The sequence below is a fragment of the Arvicola amphibius genome, chromosome 9 (assembly GCF_903992535.2).
Source record: "Arvicola amphibius chromosome 9, mArvAmp1.2, whole genome shotgun sequence".
Taxonomy (NCBI): domain Eukaryota; kingdom Metazoa; phylum Chordata; class Mammalia; order Rodentia; family Cricetidae; genus Arvicola; species Arvicola amphibius.
The window spans coordinates 102,578,269-102,602,433 of NC_052055.2; the positions used below are offsets into that span (position 1 = coordinate 102,578,269).

Genomic DNA, 24,165 nt, shown 5'->3' on the forward strand with positions numbered 1-24,165 from the left:
AAGCTGACTGATACCCCCACGCCATCAGCTGGCTGTGACAGGAACGTGAATGAGTGAGGGGCATCCTCCATCCTCATTACTGCCATTCAACCTTCCCTATTCTCAGGACTCCTAGGCTTGGTCCTTGCAGATTGTAAGATGGACTTATCTCCAAGCAGCTGGTAAGTCTCAATGTTCCATATGTGAGGCAAGTCATAAGAACAGAGGCAATGGTCCACAGAGCCCCACTCTTCCTTCCTCAAAGAGAGGGACCCTGTGGATGGAGGCCTTTCCATCTCTGGGGACTCTACAGACCTCCGGAACAAACTACAGATGAGGGACCCAGCAGGACGCGGGGGTCCCTATCTCTGCAGGAGGTGGCTCTGTGTTCAGCAGGAAGGGGCCCTGGGCCTGCTGCTCACCAGGGTTTATACTGTCTCTGAAGCTGCTACAGACAGGGCCAACCTCCCAAGCTTAGGTACAGCTGCTGTGTAAAGCTCTGTCACCCAGAGGAAGGTGTGCTTGGGATCAGCCCCTACAGGGGCGACAAGAGCAGGGGAGCCAGGAAAAGGTGGCACAAAGTGGGGCCAGCAGCAGACTGCTCAACTGCCCACTTTGCCCTTCCCTCAACAACCTGAGAGTTAAGCTCCACTTGGTAGCTACTTGGTCCTAAGGTCGTAGGTCTCTGTTTCTGTTTTACAGGGTGTCATTGCAGTTACAGAGTAACCCTACCAGAATCTCCTGGAGGTCAGGGACCATGTCATTCATCTCCTTCCTGCTATTCCACCTTCAGAGCCTCTCTTGTGCCTATGGCCTATGGCTGCTGTAACAAATTATTACAGACTTAGTGACCTAAAGTAGCACAGATTTCTCACCTTTGAGTTCCAGAGTTCGGGACCCAGAGTGAGTCTGACTGGACTAAAATCAGAGTGTGGGAAGGGTGCTGGGAAGGCCTCAGGAGGCTCTCAGCCCTGCCTTTTAGTTTCTGGTAGGCTTGAATCCCATAGCTCATGTCTGTATCCATCTTTTTAATTTATATATATATAAATTAAATATATATATATAAATTATATATATGTGTGTATGTATATATATATATACATATACACACACACACACACACATATATGTTTCTCTCTGTAGCTTTGGAGCCTGTCCTGGAACTAGATCTTGTAGACCAGGCTGGCCTCGAACTCACAGAGATCTGCCTGCCTCTGCCTCCCGAGTGTTGGGATTAAAGGCATGTACCACCACTGCCCGGCTATAATTGTTTTATATATATATTTTAACTAAGGTTCAAGGTATTAGACATCACTACGGTATTTCAACACTTCCATCTTTAAAGTCGGCAACATGACAACCCTCCCCCCATCTTGTCTGACCATTCCCTAGAGACAACATGGGGCCATGCCATCAGCAAATCCCTGTGGCCAGGTGAGGTAATAAGGGCACTGGGGGAGTCATCATTTAGCCTACCACATCTTTAAATTATGCCTGTTCTTTTGAATGAGGCATCCTCCCGTTGACCACCTCGGCCAGTTCTGAACTCAGATGAAACCAGGCAGAATTCAACAAGTTTAGGGGCTAGAGCACTAGGGGCAGAGATTGAGTCATATTCTCTCTCTCTCTCTCTCTCTCTCTCTCTCTCTCTCTCTCTCTCTCTCTCTCTCTCTTCCACACACACATATACACAACACACACTACATTCACAAATGTGTTGATTTGGGGGACCTGAAGGTGTTAGGCATGGAACCCAAGGCCTTGCTCATCTTAGGCAGGTGTTCCACCATGGTGCTCCATCTCCAACTGGAAGAGACAGGCTGCCACCCATCCAAGGGACTCGAACTTGGATGGATTAGAGGGATGGGGAATGAAGGAGTAAGCCCCACTCCCCTCCGCTGCCCTGCACTGGGGACTCACTGCACCAGCCTCGTTCCATCAGGCTCTGCAAAGCCCCACACTTCAGGATTTATTTCCTCAGCCACCGGCACCGCCCCGGTCGCCTGCGGCCCGCTGGAAATGTCTGTAATCGCGGCACACTTTAGGCATTACTTCCACACCATTTAGGGTCTTCCGCCCCAGTGATTGCTGACGCGCCGCCTCCATCTCCATCTTTGGGGCTGTGGTTGGTACAATTCTTTTAGGGTTTGCTAGCCCCTGGGTTTGGAAGACCTGATGGTTTGGGGGGAGGTGAGGCATGAGACAATGCCTTACAAGAATTAATTCCCCTGTCCTCCACCTGCCCCAGCCCTGACCAGCAAAGAAAGAAAGAAAAAAAAAACCCATTCCAACCTCTAAGAAACCTTTAAAGATTTTTGTGTTTTCTCATGCGGGCCAGAGATGGGGCTGCCGATATGAACGGCCACTTGGAAGGAGGCAGAACACAATGAACTCATCTCAAAGAATCCTAAGCACATACCCTCTCCCCCTTCCACCTTCAGACTAAGGCTGTTCCCTGGAGACAGCAAAACCCTTACAACTGACCCCAAACCCAGTGTGGATGCTGCAGAGACAAGATGCATGCAGACTGGTCTTGGCACAGAAAAACTGTGAGAGTCAGGGTTAGCTGTGTGACCTTGGACAAGTTGCTTGTCCTCTCTGGGTTTCCCTAACTAGATCACTGGGAATCTGCCTCTCACACAGGATGTCTTTGAGGCTTCTTTCCTCTCTTCCGCCTTCCTCTTTAATCCCTGTACTCCATCAGTTTCCTGCTCAGCTCAAGGTACCTGCAGAGGTGTCCTAGGCTAGGAAAGAGTGTCTAGGCCCCTCTAGGCAGACATCTCCATCCAATGCCCATGGGACTCACAGACAACAAACACTCCAGGGTGCAGCTGCTGATGCTGCACTCAGCATTCAAGTTTTTCTCCTGTTCTGGGGACTCTCAATAGAGTGTCCCTCCCCATTGTGGGGTGCAGCCTTCCAGCAGAGGCTTGGCTGCCTGCTCCCAGGGTTTGGGGCAGCAATAAGAACATGATGGAAGACCACACATAGCCTGTAATTTCAGTACTTGGAAGGCTGAAGGCGGATAGAGTTTTGAGTTTAAGGCCCGGCCCTATCTACAACAAAACCAATCCCTAAAGGGTATATATACAATCACAACCACAGGCAACAGAACTGTGTGCCTTAGAAACAAGGTCACCTGAAGGGAGGAGAAGTGTTGGGAGAGCTGCAAGGTGCTGGCCAGCCTGGTTTTTGACCCAGGGGCATTTACACAAACGCTTGCCTTGGTAAGCACTCCAGCGGGGAAGGCAGCCATTGCATCTTTGCGCAGCTACATCAGTAACACATTGACTCAGAACATACCAGTCAGTAACCTGCGCCATTCCCGTGAGGTCTCCCCGCCATAGATGTCAACACTGGCCCTGCTTCTGTTGCTATAACCAAACAGCTGAGGGTGGAGAACATTATAAAGTAAAAAGGTTGTTTATGCTCACGGGTCTGGCCCAAGGTCAAAAGCCCACTTATGGGGTGGTCCCTTGGGAGCTGCACAGGGCTCCTATGGAGACACAGCGCATGCACACCTATGTGCGTGTGTGAATGGCTCCTCTACTGTCCTGTTTCCGAGAAGCCACAAGGACTTAACTCTGGCTCCACCCTGATGACCCCACAGAAGCTAGTTACTACCTTTCAAGTCTCCCTTCATGAACACTTAGGGTCCCCTCTGGCTCTCTCGAATGTCAACTTTTGAGAGGCTGCCCTCTGTGGGGGTACAGGCCCAGGATGAGTGGTCCTATTTAATAATGACAAGAGCTCTGAATGAGCAATGTGGCCCCGAGTGAGATCTTCACCCCTTTCTGGTCAGGAGGTGCCTCATTGACTCGCTGAGGGAGCCCACCTGAGTTTATAGGCAGGTGGCCATGACAGGAAGGTCCGTCTACTGGCCTGAGTCTGAACCACCCCATGGAAAGGCTGGGTCAAGCTCAGGAGGCAGAGTCCAAGCAGGCTGGAAACTGGGGTGGGGGCAGTGCAAAAGCACCCCAAGAGCAGGACAAGAGAAGTGTCTGAGGCTGGATTCTGGTGGCTACTGCTGAAGGTAAGGGATGGCTGGGACCAGCCTCTCTTGCAGCCGGGATCAGATTTTCTTGCTGCATTGTTCTAGGGAGGAAGCATAACTTTGGGCAAATGACTGACAGAGGACAAGCTGCCCACCTGCAGGCTGTATCTTGGAAAGGGCACAGATAATGACCACACAGTGAGAAAGGACAAGCACAGCCTTGTTTCGGGATGCCATCCCAACTTACAATCTTAAGCCAAATCGGCTTTCTGCGATTCAGTGCCACTGTGAAGGTAACACCGTGCTGGGCTACCCTAGGGTTATAGAAAGCAGTGGGCAGCGAGAAGGGACCTCTGTGCCATCTTCCTCTCTCTGGGGCAAGCCTTGGAGAAGGTACAGCCCAAGACTGTGCTCTCTCCATCAAGGACGTGACCTGGCCTGCAGCCCTCCTCAATCCCTGTCCTGGGGAGGAGGGCTGGTGATGGATGAAGGAGGGAACAAGCAGGGATTATTCTATTGTACCTAGTGATTATGCCGGGGGTGCTATCTCCCCGCGGCATTATCTCATCTGGAGAGAAGAGTGGGCTTTTTAATAGATGGACAGGCAGCTTCCACTTAAGGTTATTATAAAGAGAGAAAGCCCAGTCCCTCCCGCTTCAGGCAAGCACCACAAAGTTACAAAGTAATTAAAGGCTGCTGGGGAATCAGAGAAATTATACTAATTCCATCCGCAGAAAGCCTGCGAGAGTGCTGTCCCCTCCTGGTAGGAAACAAGGAGGGTCAGGCGACTGGCAAAACCATCAAAACAGCCCATTGTGCTGTGGGGCTCAATGTCACGGGGGCTGTGGGCCTGTCCCTGCACTGTTTTGACAATACTTGTTAGGATAAGTGGAAGCCAAGGGCTGAGATTAAGTCCCATACCCTAGGGGACAGATAGAATGTGGCTCCTGGAGGTTTACCAGCAGACTGTGCACCTCCATGCTGTCCCAGGCCCCGACTCTGGCATCTGGGGGGTATCACTGCCTCCTCTTCCTGGGGACACAGAGCCTGCCTCTGGCAGGGAACAGGCTTCAGGACACAGGTTCTCTAAGTTGCTTCCCAGAGACTCTTCTTTGACTATCTTGGGTCCTCAGAACTTTGTCCCTGACCAAGTGGCCTTGAACAAGACTTTGACCCTGTGTAGAAATACCGACCACCTACAGAATGTGTGGACGGGTGTCACCCAGAGGGACAGGAGTCTATAGGAAAAGAGCATATTCTAGTTACTTCTCCATAGCCAGGGCCGTTTTGCCCCTGCCATGTCTTTTTGTGCATGCCATTTCACATTGATAAGACTTTATGTTTATTTATGTATATGTGTCCATGTGAACATGTGTCATGTGTGTGCAGGTGCCTGAAGAGATCAGAGGAGGGTGTCAGATCCCCTAGAACTGGCATGATGGGTGTTTGGTTGTGAGCTGCCTGATGAAGGTGCTGGGAACCAATCTCAAAGCAAGTATTTTGAATCGCTGAGCTATCTAGGAGGCTTGGGTGTTTTATGAGCTTTAATGCTTTAAAAATGTACTATTATTTAAAGGGGATAGGTACACACTTATCATGGTGTGCATGGGGAGGGGGGTTGTCATTCATCCCTGATATCTACTGACCAGTCTAAAGCAATGGAGCCTGCCTGGAGCATTTTCTCCATTTCCAGGAAACCTCCTGAGTTCTGGTACTTTCACAATCAGAGTTACAGTCAAGGGCCACCCTTGTGCCTCCACTGAACTTTTTATAACTCCATGCTGACCAGCTTTACAGATGAAGACGCTGAGACTCTGCGTGGTGATAAGACCACCCAGTGTGGAGTAAGAACTTGTATGTGTGGCTCTATCACAGAGCACCCAGCAGGGACCCAAGCTGTGTGTCACAGTCAGACACAGGTCCTCCCGATGCAGAAAGCCATATCTGCTCTTGGTTGTAGACTCCTGGGACCCAGGATTTCCTAAGCCAGCCCCACCCAGGTCTTCCACTGCAGGAGAAGGCAAGGTAGGAGATCTCGTGGAGAGGGGGAGGAGACCATTAAAGGGTCAGGGAGCCACGAGACAACAGCTGGACTCTGGGAACAGGGCATCAGACTGCAGCCATCCTCTCCTTCCGTATCAAAGGTCAGTACTGAACGGGTGAGAAGCAGTAAAAGATGTCCTGGCACGTACCCGAGCAGCCCTGGTGCCTGCGAGCTGGCTGCTCTTGGCTCTACCAAGTCCCTGCTTCATGGTAATGGAATGGGTCTTGCAGCCACTGCCAGACCCTTCTATGAGCCCAAAGACTCCCAGATAGAACTGACCAAGAAACTGATCAGAACGTTACTGTCTTTAAAACCAAATAGTAATTTTAATGCTATCTGGCTCCCTGCATCATGTGGTGCTCTCTTTCCTTATGCAGAGGGTACAGAAAGGGTGTCTATGAACCTGGCCACATCCCACATAAACAAGTGCATGGGTCTTGGGGGATCAGGGTCCTCAACTTCATTTCCCTGTACAGAAGGTAGAGCAAGGAACCTCTGAGTGTATGGCTGGGTCCAGCTCCCTGGGCTCAGTTCTGGGGCCCACTGTTGTCCTTCCTGGTAGCTAAGCAGGACGAGTTGGCTAAGACAGGATGGAGGCAAGCCCGTGGGGGAGACGGTCACCTACTTCTCACCTGCACTGCTACCTGACAGCTGGAACAGCCGCAGCCTCTAGGTATCTACTAGCCCACAAGCCCAAGCGGCATCACAAGGGTTATTGCTGGGTCCCCAAGCTGCAGGAGGACACAGTGGGGCTGAGCACCATTGCACAGACCTGGCAGCAGGCTCTGGGTGAACCTGCCACAAGACCCCATTGATCTGTGCATTAAGTATGAAGACAATTTGACGTGTGCGGGGTAAACCAAGACACAAGGCACAGTAGTGTTCTTGGCCCCTTCCCCTAGTCTGGTTGAATCAGGATCCCATCCCAGCAGACTGCAACCAATCACAAGCAGGCACCAGGCAAGCACACACAAGGATGCTGTGAGTGGGTGGTGCTGAAAGTCCTTGCAGGAGTGGGTTGCTGCTGGAAAGGGTGAGGCAGACTGCATATGTGCACAGGAGAAGGACAGTGCTATAGACAGTGGTATTGTAGCAGTGATTTCACTTGGGGACTTGGAGAGAAGTCAGCAGGCAGATTCATCTTGGCCTCAGTTTCCACGGTCTATTAATGTGAAACTCAAGTCTTCTCTTACCCAGGGCTGCCGTGAGGATGAAAGGATAGCGAGAGTTCCCAGAGAAAGATGCATCGTGGTGCGTGTACACATTTGTGCGCATGTGTGAGTTCACAAGCCCTGGCACATGTACGAAGGTTGGGGGATACCCTCAGGTGTCAGTCCTTATCTTCTACCTTGAGACAGTCTAGCCGGTCCTGTCTCTGCCTCCCATCCCACTGTAGGAGTGCTGGGTTACAGGTACATTCTACTATGCCCAGGTTTACATGGGATCTAGGGATTCAAATTCAGGTATTCAAGTTTGCGCGGCCAAGTGCCTTACTCACAGAGCCTTCCGTCTCCCAAGACCTAGATGGGAGTATTTAAATGATCGATTTCACTCCCTCTCTCCCCCTTCCCCCCCCCCCCCCCTCTCTCTCTCTCACACACACACACACACACACACACGCACGCACGCACGCACGCACGCACGTACACACCTCCTCGGAACTGGTGGTAGCTGGATACACAAGGGGCAAGTCTCCTGCTAACCCACTGCTTGCCGTCTTGGCTGCCACGGGCTGTGGCATGCATGTCTGTTGAGAGCAGGGAGTCCCAGGGATCTGTCACTGTGCTGACAGAGGGAGGAGACGAAAGCCACGAGTTAGAGGGTGGGGGAGAGCCTTGGGGCATTGAGATATCGCAGGCTGCCGTCTTGGGGAGCCAGCTGCCCCACTGTGGCCAGCCGAGTCCCAGGCCAAGATGATTTATCGTTCTCTTTCCTCCAGATCAATAGGCCACTGGCTACAGATGCAGAGGAGGCTGCAGGCACTGTGGCCCCGACATATAAATTAATACAGCCTGTCATGGGGCTGCCTCCCCTGGCGTGGGGGAGACGACACTATCGTGAGTAAAGCTGACACCTTAGAGGGTATGGCAACACGTGCCGCGAGGATCCCTACCCCCACTTCTCCTGCAACCTGAGGATGCAGTTCATAAATCATTCACCACTAACTTGCACGCTGAAGGTACACTGGGGTACTAAGAAGTTGGCCTTCTTGGCTCCTCGCGTGCCCTGGGCTCATATAGTCACCACCTCACAGCTCTCCACATGCTCCAGGGACTGGCAGGCACCAGAGACTGCCAGCTTGGAACTCAACGATTTTGAAACGCAGGAAGAAATGAGGAGTAGGGTATGAATAGGATCCCATCCCAGGACAGTGCCATGACTGCTACTCACATCTATATGAGCTCCATAGAGGAGCCTCCACCTTGGGAAGACCCTCTGACTGGCAAAGCCCCTACATAAACTCTCCTTTCATCTTCATGAGTGCTACCAGACAGAGCGGTGGCACAGCCCTGCCCATTGCGAGGGTCACCCACAACGAGACATTCGCTGGGCACCATGTATATATGTCAGGCCCTGCACTGGTGCTCAGCAGGCCTAGATGACCAAGCCTCATCCTTGCTCTACCGGTAGAGACAGATATACAGATGGTAAAGGTCAGAACCACAGCCATGTACCAGACACACGTTCAACCTGGTGCCCATGCCGAGGCACTCTGCATGCCCACCGCCATTTCATTGGGCTGCAACAAGAATGAAAGTGTTTCCATTCTGTACATGGAATAGAAGCGGCTGCTGCAAGAGAAGACCAAATCTGGCTCCTCTTAAGGTCCTTTTCTTAGCTAAGGCCCGTTCTGAGCCTTTCTGTCCTCAGCTGCACATCTAGAATGGGAACAGCGAGAATGACCATTCTGGAAGTGGCAGCGTGTTCCTAGTGTGGTGGTTTGACTACGAATGCCCCCTAGAGGCTCTTCTATTTGAACGCTCGGTTCCCAGTTGGTGGAACTGTTTGGGAAGAGCTGGGAGGTGTGGCCTTGTTGGAGGAGGTGTGTCATTGGGCACAGGCTTTAAGGTTTCAAAAGCCCATGCCATTCCCAGCTAGTCCTTTCTGCCTCCTACTGGGGGGTCAGGATGAGAGCTCTCACCTACTCTAGCACCATGCCTGCCTGCCTACTGCCTTGCTCCCTGCCATGATGACCACGGGACTCACTTAACTGCCTCAGTTACTGTTCTATTGCTGTGCTAAGACACCATGACTAAGACAACGTATAGAAGAAAGCATTTAGTAGAGGCTTACGGTTTCAGAAGGTGAGTCCAATATCATCATGAGTTGCCTTGGTCATGGTGTCTCAGCACAGCAATAGAAAATCAACCAAGGCAGCTTTCATTAGCTGAAGGCCGCCCCTCTGTCCCATCTACATACAAGGTCCAGGCAATGAGTAATGGTCCTCTGTACTTATTAAGTGACAAGAACAGGTCCCCCAGTAGGACCCCAGGCTGCTCTTGGTAAGGGCCCTCCTTGAGCTCCTGGATCTCTTTTACCTCTTCCCTGGCCTCTTCACTTCACAACGGGTCACCTGAAGCCACAGCTGACAAATATCTCTGTGGGATCCAAGTGCCACAGAGACCTAAGCCTAGGGAACCTACCTTCAGCCTGGCTTTGTCTCTATCTGTCTCTTTGAGGTATCTTGGGGACTTGTAAGGGGCCTACGCTCCTAGCCTGCAGCTACCATCTTGTCTCGGCAGGGCCTCCAGTCTAGTTTAGAATTTGCCTTCTTTTGGAAATTCCAGTACATAAAAAAGATAGCAAAGGATTCCAGGAAATGCATGGTATTAGTTGCCTACCCTAAGGAACTCCTATGCATCCTACTAGGACCCAGCACATACAGCTCTCATGCTTCCTTTGGGCTGCACACACAAAGAAGCCATAACATTTAACAACAGGAGGCACAGTCAAGAGCAAGCGCACTGGTCTCTCCCTTTAGAAAATGGCTTCCCCTGAGAATGTAGATCTCAACCTATTCAGCAGCATTAGGCTAAGAACGTCTCTTACCTACATTAACACAAGTCTAACAATCCTATTGGTGACAAGCATTGTCATTCATCTTCTAGAGAAGATGACAGAGGTCCAAGCTGGGCCTGAGGGGGCAGGCCTGTAATTCTAGCTCTTTGGGAACCTGAGGCAGGGGATAGTGTGGTCAAGGCCGGCCTGGGTCACTTGGTGAGACTATTTCAAAATCAAAGGGAAAGGGGTCTGGCTGTGTGTCAGCATTAGGGCACTTTGCACATGTGCAAAGCCCCTTTAATCAGACAGACAGACAGACAGACAGAGACAAAGGGGGTGCATGGATGGATGAGAATGAATATGAATGAAGAGAGCAAGTCACTCATTGAAATCAGCATAATTGGACAGTGGGGACATCTACTCCCCACCCCCTGCATGTCCAAGTCATCCAAGGTCCCCCCTCCCATGCCCAATCCATCAAAGGGTCCCACCCAGGATCTGTTCAATAAATGTCTTCCATCTTCACAGAAAAAAGCAGACTGAAGATCAGGCTGCACAGATCCAACCTGTGCTTTGAAGGCTGAGTTGGACTTTAATGAGTTAGCAAGGTAAGTGTGGGAATAGAGAAAGACAGGAGGGCAGACTAAACGCGCTGAAGCAGTCCTCGGGTGGACAGGAGGATTCAGCCGCGTGAGGTAGAAGGTGTGTTGTGACCAGATGGATAAAAGCCAGAGCTGTCCAGCTGAGGAAGCTCCACTTGTGTGAACATCAAGGACACCGTGTCCCTGAGACTCCAGGGAACCCTCGACGGCTTGTCCCGGAAGCCACCAACCCTTCTGGACTTCTAATCTCACACCTACCCTCCTGCCCAAATAATACCCAGGCATCAGGGTCACCTCCCCTGGCACCCTGAAGGACTGAGAACTGGCCTCCAGAGAGGAACAGGCTAGGCAGTGGTGAAGGTCAGCAAGGCGAGCCAGGCCCCTCGCCGAGGTAGTGGAGCAGTGCCGCTGGGTACAGACACAGGAAAACACGTTTGAGCAAATTGGCAGGCCATAAAAGTCTATTACAGCAAATCAAACAGCAGTCAGCGTGACAGCCATTAGGCTGAAATGAATACACGGGGGCTTAATGAGGTCTGTCGAGGCTGGCTTGGTGAATTAAGTTGCCAATTCTAGCCGGATTTCCCCTTTCTTTACGGACTTGAAAGCATCCGCGCTCCCTCGTTAGAGCTTCGACAAGTGAATTGCGGGGCCTTTTGCCCTGATAAAATGGATAATTACACAGAGAGCCGCTTAGCGAGGGGAGGAGGGTGGGCAGAAGGGAAGACAGCACAAACACAAACACACACCTGTCTGCTTTCTCCTGGCAGAGAGGCTGAACCCTTAGGGCCACCAGGCATAGGGCTACGCAGACTTGGGGAGTGAGCCCTGGCTTAAGTGTCTCCCACCCCACTATTTCTGACCTCAGGGATTGAGGTCCCCATGGGCATCATGGACTGCTGAAGGTTTTCATACCAGGCAACTGCTCTCAGCATCTTTCAGAAACCCTCATGGTCAGCCTGTAAAGTTCTCCAAACCTAGCAGGGCTCACTGTCACCATCCTGCAGATTTCTGGCCTCCCCCCATGTGGTGGCACAGGCCTGTAATGTGTTTGAGGCCAGCCTCGGCAAGACCTTCATAAGACCATATCCAAAATAAAAATTTAAAAGGATGGACAGAGCTCAGCAATGGGTCACTGTCTTGCCTAAGCGTGGCTAGGCCCAGGGACCCATACATATACAAAATCAGATCCCTAGACCAGCTCTCCTTGATCTACTGAGGCAGAAACACGGGATGGGGAGAAACCTCTGAATAGTCACCCAAGATACTCTGCTGGGGCACTTGAGGACCCCCTGGTTCATCACAGTTCTAAACCACGGTGCTGGGTGTCTGGAGGTACATGGCTCTCCTGCATCTCCTTGCAAGCCTACATGCATGGGAGCTAGTACATCCTTGGGAAGGCAGGGGAGTGACAGTGTGTCAGCATCACACTATCCTGGCCCCACAGACTAGTTAATCATCAAAGCCCAGGTTTAGGGACATTGCCTTTAGGAAGGTAAGGAATTTGGTACAGGGACTTAAATGCTCATAGAGGACCTGTGTAGATAGATGGAAGCAGTCTAGGAATTTTTCCACCATCCCTCAAGCACAAGGGACTCCTGGAAAGTAAAGAGCATCACCTGCTAGGCTCTACCCTTAGATTCTTAATAGGAAATGTACTGGTCAGTCCCCTAGCTGGGCAGCTGTATCCCCCTCCCCACTCCACACACACCAAGTCAGTACATAGGCCATGGTATATATAAAGTCAGTTTGCATGACAAGGACCAGAGACTAGGTCCCTTGCCTCCACTGTCCTTCCTCTGACTGCTGTCACCTCCTCCAGGAAGCCCTGGGAAGTCCCAGACACTCTGGAAGTTACTAGGCACTCCCGCCCAGCAGGGTCTGTGGTTTGCCTACTCCTCCCTTCACCCCATCACCACGGTCTTCAGTTTCACCCTGCTCCCATTCAAGGGCCTCTTCCATTGAGCTTGCCTCTCCAACGGACCATGGTACATCCAGGATACCTTTAATGCATGCAGAGAACTATGGTCTCCATTCCAGGCCAGGGGCCAGTGCCTGTGCTGGTGCCCCAGCTGGGGTTTGAGCCAAGTAGCTCAGTTCCAGCTCAGGTGACCACACCAGGCCCAGGCTGGGCCATGCCAAGATGACTGGGCCTCCATCTAGCTGATACCATATGCCCTGGACACACTGAGCAGCCCCAAAGCCAGCATCAAGTAACAGGCCACAGAGTGGCCATAGGTGTCTACTCACAAGCAAATGAATTGGACAGGCCTTCCTCCAGCACTGTGGGCTCTCTGGAGCAGCCCTCCTCAACAGGTATCTATCACCCTTCTTCATTCTTAGGTGACAGGGAAGACTAGGCCCAGAGGGGTTAAAGACAAGGCATGGGCAGGGGTGTGTCCTGGGGCTATTTGCCATGAGCCCTGACACTCTTTCTGTAGCTTCTCGGGCCTGAGAACGAGCTACACAGAACCATGCCATACTGGACAATCTTTGCTAATTAAATGAACAACAGTGGAAGCCAAGAGGCTTGGAGGACCCCAGGGGTGGGGTTTCCAGTAGGGATGTATCCTGCAGGTTGCATTTCTACAGGATGAGAGAGGAAAGAGCTGGCCTGCAGACCAAGGGCTGGGAAGGAGGGACAGGACTTCTTGTCCTCTTATCACTGCTGTTGCCTCCCATTCCCTCTCCAGGGAGGACAGAGGACAGCCGGGCCTGCCAGGATGGCAGCTGAGCAATGGGCACAAGGCTCATTAACTCCGAGCCATGCCCTTGGCTTCCGAGTCCAGGCTTGGAGTGCAGGCTGGCACGCAGAGCCCCTTAATTGAATTAGGGGCATTTCCAAGTGAGCGAGAGCCAGAAGCCAAGCCGCTGTCCTCAGGCACGTCAGGGTACTGTGCCCCCATGCTGATGAATGTGGACCCTCTCTCCTGCCATCCTGTCCTGGGAACCACTGGACAGTCCCAGTTTTACAGCTGCCCTCCTAGCCTCCAACTGGCACAAGTGTTAGGACCCTTGGCTCACCATTGAGTGCTGAGGGCCAGAACCTCTGGCTTGTGAGAGAAGATCCCTTCACCATTTAGGAGTCTTAGGTGCCTCAGAAGTTAGGGTCAAAGTTACAGCTGTGATGTTGGGCAAGTCCCTCTCCCACTTAAGCCTAGGGAATACTCTTGCCTCTTTTTGTTTCCCAGTGACCGATGGCACGAAGGAGTTAGGATTCAAGTGTCTGATGCCAGCCTGCTTGTCCAGAGGACTATATCTCCCATAATTTTTACCCCAGCTCCTGCCCCAGCTAGAGCCCTGAGGGCAGGCTTAGGGGACACTCAGTTAAAAGCTCTCTACCAGTCTCAGCCAGGGTCTTCTCCCAGCTAATGGCCAGCCACTGTGGTGAGGGACAACAAGCGAAGAGAGCCCTGGTACCGTCGGGAGCCAGCTTATTAACGAACCGTTTGTAATGCAATAATTTGTACTTCTCAATTACCAGCGATGGCTTGATTTTACACGCATGCACTCATGCAAACACAGTCAGAGTACACAGAACAGAAGCTCCCGGGAAAGGCAGGCCAGACCACACAGCTAGGGACATGCAAATTTCCCAGTCCCGAAGGGGACCTGATTCTGGCCAAAGCAAGTAGTTCTGGGGTAAGGACTGCCTGTATGCCTTGTCCCACAGCAGGCTGCAGATGGAAGGAAGAAGGCATTAATACTTGCTTCTCCCAGTTCCTGTTCCATTACCAACCCCAGATGGGGGTGAGATCTGCCAGGGCAGGCCTGGGGCTCTACTCGCTGGCCTAGTCATTCTTTCAACCACAGGATGGGTAGCTCTCATTGGTCCCAAGTGGAATCCGGGCTAGAGCGTGAGCCAGGGGCAAAGCATCTACTTGTACTCAGAGATCACTATACCTGCCACCCAGCTGGACTGGAGAACAGCTGTGGTCCCAGGCACCATCATCCCAGTTTCCCACACATGACCTAGACAGTCCTTACCTCGGGGATGCGCACACTGTAGGGCTGGTTGTGGAACGTGGGGGCGTTGTCATTCACATCTCCAACTTGGATATTCACCTTCCGTGTGATCACCTGGGGAGAGATGTGCTGGGCTCAATACTGTCCCTCCCCTCGGGCCTCTTCGCACCCACGCAGCCCAGGGACCCACATAAGTCCAGGATCAGCCCTCATAGGGCTATCGGGTCTCGAGGGACACTCACCCCTTGGTGATCACTCACGGAGAACTCCACTGTGAACTCAGACTTAGTCTAAAAGAAGAGAGAACAGGGTTATAGATGACCTCATGGTCAACTTTCTTCTTGCTCATCCAATGCTTCTCCTGAGTCTGAGAACCCTCATCCAACCCACTCCAGCCAGGTCCAAGACAACCCTGGAAGAGAGCTACCGCTAAGACAAATGGTCCCAGCAGAGGTAGGATAGGACCTTGGAAGAAGACTCCACCCCAAAGATGCTGTGCCACCTTCTTCCACTGTCTGCCCCCGCTCCTCCAGGAAAGGACCGAGACTATGGAGTCATGTGCCATACCTCTCTGTCCAGAGGCTGCCGGAGCCACACCACACCAGTGTCAGGTTCCACTGCAAAGAAGCGAGAGGCCTCCTCCCCAGACACACCAAACACCAAAGGGTCATTGTCCATGTCTCGGGCCAGCAACTGGGTCACAGAAGAACCTGGAGCGGTTGAACATGAGAGGGGAGGACAGTTCAGAGGTCAGGCTCGCTTCTTCCCATCTTGCTCAGATGACAGAGCAGCCTTCAGGGCACGGCCATCTCATAAGCTTCCAAGTCTTCCAGAGGCCAACAGTCATCCCCAACCACCTAAGCATCATTGGACTGCAACCCACGCTCTCCACTTCTGTCCTGGCCCACCTGTCGCAGGGTGCACACAGTTGTAACACAGGGTGTGAAACGGACAGCTGTGACCTTTACAACTGTAACACCGAGACCTCTCCCGGGTGGGTTCAGATACGAGCAGACCTCCAATATTTCAATTCTTATGTCCCAAGTTGTGTGCATAAGTCAGCCCTAGCCAATCAAAGGGTCCCCTCTCTCCCATTATGATGATTGGCTAGTATGTGACTCAAACTAGCCAACCAAAGCCAATTCCAGGGCTTGTGCTCTCATTCCATTGGGTTATTGACTGGGTCAGTTTGGCACCTATGAGAGAAGCCCATCTGAGGGCAAGGCTGCCAAGAAAGCTAGCAGAGCTTATAGACATGGTGATGATCATTCCCGCAGGGCTCATACTGGCTCAGTCCTCTGGATGTCTCAGCTATAGGCACTGATGACCACACCCTTCCCTGCTTGTTTTATTCCTACTTCTGTTGAGTTGGGTTTCCAACTTCTGCGAATAGAAGCATCTTTTGTTTGTTTGTTTTTCGAGACAGGGTTTCTCTGTAGCTTTGGAGCCTGTCCTGGAACTCATTTTGTAGATCAGGCTGGCCTCAAACTCACAGAGATCCACCTGCTTCTGCCTCCCAAGTGCTGGATTCTGGCACAAGTGTGAAGTCCTCAAAGCTCCAGGGTGGCTGGGATAGCTGGTCACCTTAGCCCCAGGAGGCCCTCAAGTCCCTAGGAGCTGGGGGTGAGGGTGGAGACCTCTGTAAGGAAGATCTAGCACCTCAGAGCCTTGGCTTGGGCAACTCCCTTCTTTTAAAAGGGTTCAGCTGAACCTGAAAAATGGAACAGGCACTGTCCGTTCCCCAAATAACGGCATTCGTATTTAACCAACAGCCTCAAAGAGCAAAGGGAGGGAAAGGAAGGAAGGGAGGGAGGGAGGGAGGGAGGGAGGGAGGGAGGGAGGGAGGGAGGGAGGGAGAAAGGAAAGAAGGAAGGAAGGAAGGAAGGAAGGAAGGAAGGAAGGAAGGAAGGAAGAAAGAAAGAGAGGAAGGAAAGAAAGAAAGAAGGAAGAAAGGAAGGGAGGGAGGAAGGGAGGGAGGGAGGGAGGGAGGGAGGAAGGAAGGAAGGAAGGAAGGAAGGAAGGAAGGAAAGAAAGAAAAAAGGAAGAAAGGGAGGGAGGAAGGGAGGGAGAGAGGGAGGGAGGGAGGGAGAGAGGGAGGGAAGGAGGGGAGGGAGGGAGGAAGGAAAGAAGGAAGGAAGGAAGAAAGGAAGGAAAGGAGGGAGGGAGGGAGGGAGGGAAGAAGGAAGGAAAGAAGGAAGGGAGGGAGGGAGGGAGGGAAGGACGGAGGGAGGAAGGGAGGGAGGGAGGGAGGGAAGGACGGAGGGAGGGAGGCGGGCGGGCTGTGTGTCTGTGACTCAGGAGTTTCTTCAGGAGGAAGAGCAGCTCTAAGTCAACAGTGACCACCAATGCTTGCAAACCCGGAACAAAGGCAGGCAAGGAGCTCCGTGCGCCATAGTGTCTGCCTCAGAGCTTTTGAGGCAATAGCCAGTGATGTCATTATTTCCCACAGCCTCATGGTTAGCAGACGGCAGAGCTGCACCCCATAGGCCAACCTAGAGATTCTGTTCTTCCACGGTGAGCAAGAATTCCACAGAAATGTTGCTGCCAGGCCCTAACCAGGATCCCCAAATAGAAGGTTTTTTTTGGGGGGGGGGGGATCCATGCACTTAAATTTACTCATTCAGTCCTTCCATAATTTTGTCTGGTGGTAATTATTGTACCCATTTTATAGATGAGGACACTGAGATTCAGGGAAGGAACATAACCTCTCCCATGTCAAAAGGCAGGGGCAGGAGGCATGTGCGGCAATGAAGGTGAGAGGCAAGAAGGGCATTGAGAGATGAGAGAGGCATAGAGCAAAGTCAGAATAGCTTGGCGTCAGCTTTCCCATCTTACAGAGGAAGAAGCCAGACGCAGGAAGCAAACACCCAGTTAGACAGTGAGTGTTACGAAGCATGTGACCCCGTCTCTGAAAGCCTACATGCCAACCTCGATGCCTTTTTTGCCTGTCAGAAGGGTGGAGTGTGTGAAAGTCACAGGTAAGTCAACCTCAACTTCCCAAAGACCTGATATCCAAATGACGAGGGTCAATTGAGAGCTGAGTGGACCATACAATGCACTCTAAAAATAAATACTCTAAAACTGTGCACACATCTCCAGCCAAGACTCCTGGTTTCCATAAATATACATACATCATATCTATATATCTCTCTATACAATGTAGGTAGGTAGATAGATACATAGATATAGATAGATAGATACATGCATACATACATCACCTTTCTGTTGTCAGATTTGGGAAACAAAGAGCTGCTTTTCAGGTCTTGGACCATTCCCACTGGAGACAAGAGCCCCCATCATGTGCCCTGGCCCGCCACAATATAAAGGTGTACAGCCTGTAGTCCTCAGAAAATAGGCCTCACCTGCCAGCCCCATCCTGACCCAGGTGGAAGGCTCAGTGAGGATACACTCTGGCTGGCCAAGGGGATTGTGGGAAGACCACATCAGCCCTGCAGCCAAGGTCGTGTGACTGAACCTGATATCCCAAATGGCTTTCCCAGGCCTGACACTCAGGTCCTCCCAGGGAGGGAGGCGCTGGGCAGGATAGGGATGGGACCATCAGCTGCTGTCACCCACCCTGTAATTTCCTGGACTTTTATCCATTTTCTCCTCAATTATGTGCTGCTCAAAATGGTCTTTTGTGGCTTCCTCACGGGCTCTTTCCAGCTCACGCCTTCTTGGTGTCCCAGGTAATTGCTAGTGGCCTTTTCTAAGCGTACTAATTAAAGGTGCTGATTTAATATTATATTTAAGACAAGACACCCTACAGTTTTCCAGCTGGGCACCTCCTCCCCCACCCAGTGTTCTAGGCTGCTCTGCACAAGTGGCCAGAGCTGGCTCCTCTGAAAAGCAAGTCAGCCGTCCCACCAGCAATCTCTGGCCAGACCGTCCCTCCAGAAATCAGGTCTGTCTGTGGGACTCAGCTCCAGCCCAGGGCCCCGGGATCACCCCTTGTAGTATAACCATCCCTGGATGTGAGACCCTGCAGTGCACAGGTCCCACAGGGTTTGGTCCCCACCTTAAAATGATAGCATCTTGGATGCAGAATGCTTGGTGTGATTTAAAGCAAAAATTATCTGGTGGGCTCAGGATGCAGATCAGCTGACAGAACGCTTGCTTGTCTATATGCACAAGGCGTGGGTCCATCCCTGGCACAGCACAAACTAAGTGCGGTGATGCAGGCCTGCAACCCTGCACCTGGGAGGTGGACAGAGGCAGATTGGGAGGTCAAGGTCATCCCTGGCTACAAGGTGGATCTGTGCTACATGAAACCCTGTCTCTTCTATCCATGAGCAAGGTAACTACCTCACAAAATTCAGCATCTTCTAAGTGTGCAATCTGGTACCTTCTGGGGCATCCACAGTGCTGGGCAACCATCTTCCAGCATCCGTGAAGGAAACTGTACCATCACAAAGCCACTTCGTTGTCTCTGGCTTCTGCACATCCACTTTCATCTCTAGGACTTGTCTGCCCTGGACGTTCGTGTCAACAGAACCACAGTCTATGACCCTGTGCGTGACTCTTGCTTAGCATCACCTGTAAGGCTGGTCCAAGCAGTACCTGTGCCAGAGTTCTGCTCCTTTGGATGGCTGGTTATCTTCTCATGTGGCTCTCACACATCCCATTCATATGTTCTGCGGTCCACAGAGGTTCCGGTTATTTCCCACTTAGGGCTGTGAATACTGCAGCTATGGACATCTATATATTAGATACTTTTCAGATTCTCATTTTAAATTGTTTTTTTTTTTTTACATGTTTAGGAGTAGGTTTGCTTGGCTGTAGAGACATTCTACGTTTAATGTACTGAGGGATCATCAAGTGGTTTTGTACAGTGCCTGCACTTTTCTATTTTCCCACCAGCAGTGGATGAAGCTGGAGTTCTTGTTTGTGGTACAGTGTCCAGGGATTCACCGGCATGGAGGGTTCTGGTGATGGTGTGAAAGGGGCTGGGGAGATGTCCACAACAGCTACAATGGTGTTGTGTCTCCCTCAGTGCCACACACACACACACACACACACACACACACACACACACACACACACCAGTCTAGCCTCCAGTGGTCAGATTCCATGATTTCCACCAGGGTCAGCCCATGCTGTTCACAGGCCAGAAGGACCAGGGAACTTATACCCCTGGTCTTGGGACTCAGTGGCTGGCTATAGGAAATGATGGATAAAGAGGAGAGGTGGTGGGGCTGGAGATATGGCTTAGAGGTTAAGAGCACTGGCTGCTCTTCCAGAGATCCTGAGTTCAATTCCCAGCAACCACATGATGGCTCACTACCATCTGTAATGAGCTCTGGTGCCCTCTTCTGTCAGGTAGGCACTCATGCAGGCAGAACGCTGTATACATAATAAATAAATTAAACTTTAAAAAAAGGATGAGAGGTGGTGGACATGCATCCCAGTTCTGTTGGCCCCAGTTCTCTTGGCTCTCAGCGGCACACCTCTGAGGTGAAAACCCTCACCGTATGTGGGTACCAAGCTCCTGAACTTCTAGCCTTCAGAAGAGCAAGCTAACTGCCCCGTCCTTCTTTATAAGCTAGCCAGCCTCTGGTAATCTATTACAGCAGCAGAAATTCCATCGTCCCTTCCTCAGATTCTCACCCCTTTCCTAAGGCTCCTGGGAGCTCCTCCCTAGCCATCCACTTGCCTTTAAGTACTCATCACAAGATCTATTTCTGGGGGGAAAAAACCAACCTCAAAGACTGTGTGTCTGAGTTATGGGGGGGGGGTGCTTGCTACTGCCAGACCCTGCTGGCCCAGCTGGCTAGTGAGGTGCTAAAGTCACAACCCCCTAGACAGTGCCCCCACCCTCTCCTCTTTAGGAGACTGATATGCAGTCAGGTGTAGAAGTCCCGGTGTGGTTTATTGCAGGCCCATATTCAAATATTTAACAATGGGTGCAGTACAGGAATCTACCAATCAGAGCAGACGCTGGCTATAAACAACGGAACTCTGAATGCTGCCGGTAAGTCAGCCTGGTTTATGGCTCCCGCTTTAGATGCAGAGGGGGACCGCTCCAGGCCTGGCATGATTTAATGGCTCAGACTCAGGCCTCCTAGCTCAATCAGTGCAGCCAGGGGAGTCTCTGCATTTGGCCTAGCATCCTACTGAGCCAGCCATCTCCACCCTGTGCTGAGCCAGACTGGGGTTCTGCCTAACCTCAGGGTGGAAGGGCTTTAAAGACTTCACGGCAAACCCATATCCATGGCAGTTGTCATGATGGTCAAGAGGTGGAACAGCCCAAAGAGCCATGGATGGATGGCTAAGCAAAACACAGCCTAGGCAGCCAATGGATCATCGGGTTCTGAGAAGGAAGGAGATGCTGACACTTGCTCCAGCATGGATGAACCTTGAGATGTTGTGCTAAACGAAATAAGCTAGTCACACAATGACAAATAATACACAATCCTAGTTCTCCCAAGCACCTCACGAAACAGAATGTCAATGTTCAGAGGCTGGGAAGGGCAGAGGAGGGGGACTCACTGTTTTATAGGCACAGAAGTGCAAGCTTCAAGATGAGGGCTGCATACACAGTCTACCAAACTGCAGTCTTCACACTGACAAGGCGATAAATTATACGCTGTGCATACTTTAAATTTACATTTTTCTCCTATTTTCATGGGTGTGTTTATGCACGTCTGCATGTGTGAGGACATATGTGGACACAGGTGCACATGTATGCCATGTATGTTGGAAGCCTATGGTTGGTATCAGGAATCATTCTCCATCCCTCTTCCACCTTATTCACTGTGATGGAGTCCGTCAATCAAACCCTCGGTTCTCAGAGTCCGCCAATCAAATCCTCAGTTCTCAGATATGACTAGTCTCGCTTTGCTGGGGAATGCAGTCTCTGCCTTCTAAGGCTACAATTACAAGAAGGCCACCATGCCTACCTGGCAAGGGGGTCTGGGGCCCCAAACTCAGGCCCTTATGTTTATTCAGCAAGCCACTGAGCCATCTCCCCAGCTCACAAGATTTTAAAGGTAAATAAAGAATCAAATTATCCTGCAGTTCTAGTAGATCTTCCCCAAGATACCAAAGGGTCGTGCTCTCTGTCCCCATTACTTTCGACTGCTCTTGAGTGAGCCAAGATCATGGCAGTGCTCCACCTGGGAGCACCACCACCTGATGTCACCCATGCCCAGGCTCAATGATCACCTTTCAGCATCTGTTGAGCTCACAGGGCTTTGCTCAAATACTTTGTCACCCAGTATATCCACCCCAAAGGGTGCCAAGTCTCTCTGTTCTCACAGTTTCCCATCTCTGTGTGCTCATTGGCCTTGTTGGCTGACAATCTCAAGGGCATGCCTGTCAGCTCCAGGGGAGCAGCAGTCTGGCTGTCCCATTCCCTAGGCCCAATAAGCTACTGGATTCCCAAGTCACTCAGCAGAATCTTGAACATGTCCCACCATGTTCAGGAGAGGTGAGGAGAGTGAGAGGATCCCCTCCTCTGGCCTGGACCTTCAAGCCATGGTGAGAAGAGAGTGAGGACAGTCAGATCCCAATTACTACACTAACGGGCAGGAGAGCACAAGATGAATCACACCCAACAAAGCCCTAATCAGCAGTACTTTCCTGGGATGCTGGAACTGATGTCCACACAGCTGAGAGGCTAGCCTCCTACACACTGGCCTTGGATTCTCTCTTAAGGGCAGTGCAATCTCTCCTGTCACTCAAGCGTCCTGCCCTGGGACAGTCTACCATGTCTAAGAGGTAGGGATTCCCTAAGCAGGCAGCTAGGGGCTGTTGGGAAGTACAGAGCTGGGGACATGTCCTCTACTGTGGCCTCAGCCCCTCTGCAGCCAGTTGCATCTGCCTCCCAGGCAAGGGGCGGACAATCACAGCTTCCCGAGTCCCTGCTGGGTCCCTGCTGACGGCCCAGATGACTGTTATTACTGTTATTGTTGTTATCTGCACGGAAGGGAAGGGCTGCAGATCTCTGCCTGCCTGGTGAGGGGAGGGGCAGAAACTCAAGTCAGTGGCAAGCTGCAAGCCTTTAGGTTTTTATCTAGGAGAAGACTGAAATTCATGCACATTCCCAAAGTTGGGGCAGGGGCTGTAGAATGAACACGGGTTATGAATGCCCTCTGCCTTATTGAAGCACTGGCCAGAAGCCATCTGTGATTGTCCCTACAGCATTCAAACTTAAGTTTTCTTGTCATGTTCAATGCTTTCCCAAGCCAGGTACAACCCCCCCACACACACACACTCCAGCCCCCTTAGCCAATCACATTTCCACTGAACTGTGGGTCAGCTTGCCAGGCTACTGCCAGCTTTCTTGAGCACACTGTGGCCCACATGTCCCACGATATACCTCTGAGATCTCACACAGTCTCTATCTACCCCAAGCTGTCTTCTCTGCCATCAGCTTCTCTGGTTCTGTGCTCCCAGATCCATTACTCTCAGCTCCGTGCAACAAGAAATAGGCCATTGCCTTTGGATGTAGAGACCAGTGCTCTAGGACAGGTTAGCAAAGTTCCTTCTATCACCCAGAACTCCTCCGTCTATTACTGTAGCCCAGCCAGCTAGCCAGACCCAATCCTTTCCCATGCAGACATTACTAATCAACCACCACCCACTACAGTCAACTGCAGAATCCTTCACAACACTGGGCTCCATGCAGTCACTCTAATCAACCTTAGAAGACATAGGAAAGCCAATCTCTTGCGATCTGTGACCTGCAGTGACTTTACATCAGCTCTCCACTGTCTCTCACCATCCAGGGACCAAGGCTCTTAGTGATCTGCTTCTACCAGGCTCAGGGCAGTTAGAAAGGGCAGAGTCAAGAGAGGAGTATAGAGGTCACCTCAGAAATCGATTATGGTGAAAGCAGAAGCCATAGACCCCCTCTTACCTTGCCGATGGAAGAGCAAACTGGGAAGTTAATCTGAACCATGGCAGCTGAGCCTAAGCAGGCGCAATTCCAGGACCATGGTTATAATGAGGGCCTTCTGAGAATATTTATGTCACCCCTGTGTCACTAGTGGCCAAAAGAGCTGCTCTGAAGCTCCCACCCACTCACCCTATACAAACACACACACACACACACACACACACACACACACACACACGAGAGAGAGAGAGAGAGAGAGAGAGAGAGAGAGAGAGAGAGAGAGAGAGAAAGGAACCCAGCCAGCTCCCTCACTGGCCTTGGTCTCTGCTAGAGTCACAGCTGCTGCTCCCCACCTCCTGGGTCGGGACACCCCTCAGAGCCAGCTGGCCTTGTAGCTTGTGGTCTCATTTGTCTCCCTCCGGGATCAGACAGCCTATTAAGTACCTTCACTTCATTTGTCTCAGCTTTCCCTCCCCTCTCTGCCACAGTCAGGCTTCCCCTCTGCTCACCTCTGGAATTCTGAACTTGGTTTGACCTCAGGGCTTTTTGTTAAACCCTATCTCTGCCCACCTGGGAAGCTGGAGGACCATAGAGGGGCCTGAGACCAGACCTCCCTCCTTGCTAAGCTAAAGCTGCCCAGCTTACCCTGGAAGGCCCACCCTGCAGTCCCCAGCAGAAATCCTCACCTCCGGTAGAGGAACCAGCCCCGTGTCTAGAGGCCTCCGGCCACCTCCACTCC

At 51.6% G+C, this 24,165-nt stretch overlaps 1 protein-coding gene across 4 annotated transcripts in view; it reads right to left on the bottom strand.

The window, feature by feature from the left end:
• Cdh23 (cadherin related 23) overlaps positions 1-24,165 on the bottom strand; it is a 331,360-nt gene that overhangs the window by 249,343 nt on the left and 57,852 nt on the right. For all 4 annotated transcript variants that reach the window (XM_038342224.1, XM_038342222.1, XM_038342223.1 and 1 more), the window contains exons 3-5: positions 15,155-15,297; positions 14,830-14,877; positions 14,609-14,701 (exon numbers count right to left, since the gene is read on the bottom strand). In XM_038342224.1, the coding sequence (XP_038198152.1) occupies positions 14,609-14,701; positions 14,830-14,877; positions 15,155-15,297 (284 nt within the window). The remainder of the gene's footprint in view (positions 1-14,608; positions 14,702-14,829; positions 14,878-15,154; positions 15,298-24,165) is intronic.